At 46.4% G+C, this 5,878-nt stretch overlaps 1 protein-coding gene across 2 annotated transcripts in view; it reads right to left on the bottom strand.

Moving 5' to 3' along the window:
* Positions 1–1,733, bottom strand: part of LOC138173219 (asparagine--tRNA ligase, cytoplasmic) — a 24,294-nt gene extending 22,561 nt beyond the window's left edge. Inside the window, exon 1 of one of the 2 annotated variants that reach the window (XM_069103143.1) lies at positions 1,590–1,733. In XM_069103143.1, coding sequence (XP_068959244.1) covers positions 1,590–1,599 — 10 coding nt within the window. In that variant the 5' untranslated portion in view covers positions 1,600–1,733. The remainder of the gene's footprint in view (positions 1–1,589) is intronic. The other variant, XM_069103151.1, reaches the window with a different exon arrangement.
* Positions 1,734–5,878: the final 4,145 nt, after the last annotated feature.

Here is a 5,878-nt window from a genome sequence, read left to right as displayed (position 1 = left end):
CTCCACCGGCAGCTCCGCTCGTCCCGGGTCCCGCACTCACCCAGCCCGAGCCCGGCCACTCCGTGGGTCACGTCCAGAGCCATTTCCACCCAGCCTCGACCCCAACCCGCAACCCGCAGCGGCAGCGGCAGCGGCAGCGGCAGCACCCCTCCGGATCACCCCGCGGCCCATGTGTTGCATCAGACTGGGACCGCCCTCCGCCCGGTGACTCAAGGCCGAGGCCCAGTTCCATTGGACAAGAGATGAGGGCAGCGTACGCCAAGGCCGCCACGCTCGTTCAGGGGGGAAGGAAACTAACGAGAACTTCCGGGACGTGAAGCTAAGCCCCGCCCCCCCCCCCGTCCGCAGTCCCCCCCCCCCCCCCCCCCCCCCCCCCCCCCCCCCGCCCCCCCCCCCCCCCCCCCGGCTTTGGGTCCAGCTTCCGGCTCCCGAGGCGGGAAATTCCGCTTCCAGACTAGCGCGGAGAAGCCGCAGGATGAAGGCAGCACTGGTGGCCTAGTTAACGAGCTGCCTCCGCCCTTCCTCGGCAGGGAGAGAATCACCCCTGCCTGCCAATAACCCAGGGCCTCGGAACCGAAACCAGCAGCCGCCCCGACTGCAAAAGCTTAAATTCATTGTCATCGGATGAATGCATGAATGCATGAATGAATGAATGAATGAATGAGTGAATGAATGAGTGAGTGACACATTTGTCGAGCTTCTGCTTTGCAAAAGGAGGCCGGCAGGAGGACGAGAGACAGCCACATCAAAAACACAGACACGAGAGAAAAAAACCCCGGAGAGTTTCCCTGCCTTTAAGGCGCTGCGCGTGTCTCTTACACGGAATTTCCTCCTCCTCCTCTTCTTTCCCCAGTGGGGCGCGTGGAAGGGGGAGAATCACCTTCTCTCTCCCTTTTTGCTGTTTTTAAACAGAAAGGAGCGTGCTGCGGGCGTAGGACGGCGCGTTCCCTCCGGACCGAGTCACTGCGCTAGGGTCACTTTGTTACAAAGTCAGACACGCGCAAAGGATGTAAAACAAAACACATCAGCGAAACCGAGCGCGACCCAAAGCGGAGAGCCCGGGGGCGGGCGGAGGGAGCGCCCCGACCCTGGGCAGCTTCTGCTGCCAGTCCCGGACCTCCCCCCCGGAGCCCGGAGCGCGCGACACGCCCGTGGACTCTCCTGTGCACTCGCTGTGGCCGTCTGTCTCCTGCAGCTGCAAAGGTGAGGGCGCAAGCCCTTCCTCCGGCACAGCTTACCAGAGGTCCCTGAGCGAGTCACGATTTCAGGTTCCTTGTCTGTGCGACATATAATAACGCATTTATCTCACTGGGTAATAATGCATTTATCTCATTGGGTAATAATGGCATTTATCTCACTGGGTAATAATGCATTTATCTCACTGGGTAATAACGGCATTTATCTCACTGGGATGGGTCACTCAGGATAATACACGCAATCTTAAAGCCCTGTGTAAATGTCATTTATTACGGTCCTCAAGAGCCACCCACCTTTATACAGCTCACTGACTCATCCTTGCACACAATGGGTGCTACATAAATGTCGAATGAATGAAAGAATAGGAGTGATTAGCTTCCACTCCAACTTACCCAACACCATCCTGATCGCCTGTTCTGATCGCCTCTAGTGACAGCCCTGTCTGCACCACCTCCGAGCTACTTTGCCGCAGCGCTCCCAGAGTCACCCTCGTTGCATCATGCAAGGCCTAATTGGTCCACGTAATGGGTCCTGGCCGCAAAACCACAACTTTATTGGCCACAATGTAAGGGCAAGGGAAGCCAAGGCTGCCATCTTCGTTGAGGGCTCTCCCTTCCTCTTCTAGTTCCCCCGCCCCACATCCCTTCCCCCTTTGAGAATCTTAGAGACTGCGGGGGTGAACACACCCCACAGAAAAAGGGAATTTTCCTGAAGGTTCAGGGAATCAGCCTTAGACAACTTTCAGTCCTACAGTTAAAGGAGCATCCCTTCCATTACAACTCCCATAAGTAATGAGCCAGCATCCGTTTGAAGACCATTCATAAGCAGGAACCCACTAATTCCAGAGACTCAAATTGTTAGGATTTGTTAATTTTCTTTTTTATCGTGAACTTAAATCATAACCATTTTAATGTGCAAAGACCACGAAGCTTATGTAAGAAACTGGGCTGGCCAGTTTTTTTTTTTTAAATAAATGAATAATAAAAAATATGTATATACACGAACACGTATATATGTATATATAAACATTAAATAAGGTAGTTTTTAAACTCTCCATTTGTCAATGTTTTTGAGTACTTTTTTGTCTTCTCCACGTTACAAAATGTTTTATTGTCACTTTTTCTTTTGCCAATCTACTCCCCATTTACCTACTACTCCCACCCAACCAGCCATCTCTTCTGACAAATACCTAATCTAACAAAATAAATTCCTTTTGGCAGGCTCACAAACTTTTTCATATCAAGACTCCTCTTCACACTTAAAAATTATTAGGATTCCAAAATCTTTTGTTTATGTCAGTTATATGTTGATGTTTACCATATTAGACAACAAAACTAATAATTTTAAGTGTTAATTCATTTAAAACAATTATAATCCCATTACATATTAACTATATTTCCTACCAAAATGGTGAAAAGAGTGGTTGATATTGTTTTACATATTTTGTGAATCTTTTAATGTTTGGCTTAGAGAAGACGATTGGATTCTTATATCTGCTTCTGTATTCAATCTGTTGCAATATATTGTTTTGGTTGAAGCTTATGAAGAAAATCTGACCTCACACAGATATGCAGTTAGAAAGTGGAGGAGTATTTTAATAGGCAAATAACATCTTAATATTACTATTAAAAATAATTTTGACCTCACAGACCACCTGAAAAAGTCTGAAACATTTAGTGAACTTTGGACCACCCTTTTGAGGACCATGGCCTCACATCAAGCCTGCAGCTAGATCATAGTCAGGGATATTGTGAGTCTCCAAAGAAATAATGGATGTAAAACACTTTTTTTTTTGTCTTGTCCTAGACCAAAAACTAAACCTATTTTCTTGCCTCAGGAGATTTGGGGAAATAAAAATCCCATATTCCTACCTCTCTCAGTCCCCGAAGGTAGTATAATAATGAAGATCCATCTTGCCTCCATGAAGGGGGCTCAGATTCAATCTAGCTCAGACTCAGTCTGTGTTAGATTGTTCTGGCCCACTTGGCAATACAAGCATCAGAAATACTTAGGCTCCTTAAGAGTCTAACCAATAAGGTGAATCTTTAATGAGCTTTGTTTTACTTTGGCTGAGAGAAGGCTTGAGTCTAATTCATTTGACAGGACCCAGTGTGTCAGTATTTTGGGGTCTTGAGCACCCCTAAACTTCAACAGCATCACTTCAAGATTTTTCACCATATTTTCGGGATCCTGTTCGATATGCATTCCAGCATCTCTATGTCCTGCTGCAAAGTTGTCCCCAAATGTAGCATGGGGCTGTCATGTGGCTCAAAGGGAGTCAGAATAGACATCTCTAGTCTCTTCTTAGCCTCTGATTCCTTGAGAGACTTTAATTCCTGCCAGGAAAGGAAGCAGGAAGTTGAGGCCAGAAGCTTGGTCACTCTTCTCTCCTTAGAGAAAGGGAGTATTGGGCTAGAATTATATCTATCTCCTCCCTTAAATGTTATTAGTCTTGGGGATACAGTTTTCAGGTTCAAGCTAAACCTCTGATTGCTTTTAATTCAGAAAGGAGGACACTAGCTTTATAGCTAAGGCTTGACTCTCTTACCACCAAATACTGGTTCTGCAATCAATATTTGCAAAGTCAGCCACTGCTATAGTCAATCTGAACAACCTCTGGTTTTATCCTTGCTTGACCTTAGGATAAGTGCCCGTTGGAGAGAGTGGTCTGTTTGCTACTAATCCCATTTCCCTAAAATGCTGTAAAAGAGTAGAAGTCCGAGGTGGCACTGATCCCTTCTCATTGTCTTGGCTTTACAGGCAAATTCATTATTTCTATCTATTAGAGCAGGGGGCAGTTTGAATTCAGGGCCACTGTCCCCAGTGCTTGACCCCATGGTAGCTTGCTTCATTGGCCAGGGTGGGGCAGGAAATGAACCAAGATTTCTTTTAACAAATACACATAGGAAGTAGCAAAGAAACCCCATTTATCCAAATGGATAGCAGAATATATCAGAGAAAGTATACATATGAGAATATATGTTAGACAAAACAGAGTAAAGGAGCTCTCACTGGAAATGACGTTACTGAGACAACCAAGAGAGAGAGAGAGAAGTCCCACATCTCATCCAAAGGGAAATTCACTGAAGTCTCCATTGTGGCAAACTGGGGATAGGGACATGATGGATATGCTAGCTCCTCTCATGTCGACTTCTTGCCTGAGTCTTTTTCTTCAGCAACCTGAATTGAGATTGTCACGGTCCATCTGCTCTCTCAAAACTAGAGGTCAGAAATGTTGAGGTACAGGCTCTGGGAACCCCCCTTGAGCTCTCCTTGAATCTTTGAGGTACAGGCTCTGGGAACCCCCAGGAATTCTGATTGAATCTTCCCATTTGATGAGGCATTTGCCTGAGGCCATAAGCCTTTCATTGTGACTCCCCAAAACTTGGTTGTTAGTCTAGCCCTCCTTTTCTCCAGCTGGCCCCCCCCCTTGATCCTCCCAAAATATCTGTACACCCTTAAACTAGCCTAGCCCTCCATTGCCTCTCATCTCCGGATAGCCTCCAGATACTTTGAACCCTTAATCTCTCATCACTGGAATCTGACCTCATTTGACTCCTCCTGTAGACCCTCCCCAGACTCCTCCTCTAGACCACCCCTAGATTCCTCCCATAAGCTTTCTGTGTATAAGACCCCATCTTGCCTCCATGGGAGAGAGAAGGCCCTCTAGCTCAGACTCACTCTGTCAGATGATGCTGGCCCAAGCATCACAGACACTGAGGCTCCTTAAGAGTCTACCCTTTATGAACTTTTAATAAACTTTGCTTTTCTTTGGCTTGAGTGGAATTTATTTGGAAGGACCTGGCGTGTTAGTATTTTGGGGTCTCACACACCCTTAACCCTGACCTCATCATATTATGGTTCCCTGACCTTAGCAAGAAGTTCCTGAAGTGATTGCAGAGCCTGAAGAGAGAGATTCTGAAGAGACTCAGGAGCCTGAAAGGTCTGGAGTTTTCTTCTCCATGCAAGTCATCGATACTACCCTGCCCCTCATACCAGGCTCAGGGCATTGATCTACAACAAAGAGGAGAGAAGCCTGTGCCAGTGGACTTTGGGACGCAGGTGACATTTCATTCATGCATCACACAGAAATGAGCACAATATTCCAGATGTGGTTTGACCAGGCCAGAGTACTACAGGATTATCATCATCTTTCAGAACACTGTGTCTCTTTTAACAAGGTCTAAAATAGTCTTATTATTATTTAGCTACATAGTTGCACTGTACTAGACTGGCAAACTGACCATTCCCCTTTCATCTTTTTTATAAGAACTCTCATCTAGCCAGGCATCCCTCATCCCGTACTTGAGAAGCTGATTTGTTTAATCTAACTGTAGAGGTGTATATTTGTCTTTCTTAAATTTCATCTTTTAAGTTTTTCTCACTTTTCTAGCTCATTAGAGCAATGTTATCTGTCAAAGGCAGCTGACTGAAATTGACCTTGTGCCCATTCCCAGACCCATGAATTGCCTGAGGCTGACTAGATGCTATCACTCACAACCTCTGCCTATTTTGAAAATGTCCCAAATTCTCCCCTCCCAAATTCCCAAGTTTTCACCCGCGACTTTATCTGTAGTTACGTAAAACAACTTACTTCGTAAAACCATAGACTATCCCAACCCCCCTGCACCTGCAGCCCCCTTCATGGGCCCACATTCTTTATAGTATCTGGCCCCTCTTG

This window comes from Petaurus breviceps, unplaced genomic scaffold (assembly GCF_028583685.1).
Source record: "Petaurus breviceps papuanus isolate PSGF00001 unplaced genomic scaffold, PetGlider_PUasm1.0 129, whole genome shotgun sequence".
Taxonomy (NCBI): domain Eukaryota; kingdom Metazoa; phylum Chordata; class Mammalia; order Diprotodontia; family Petauridae; genus Petaurus; species Petaurus breviceps.
Note: the sequence above shows the minus strand (reverse complement) of the source record. Positions and strands in the feature narration are given on the sequence as shown.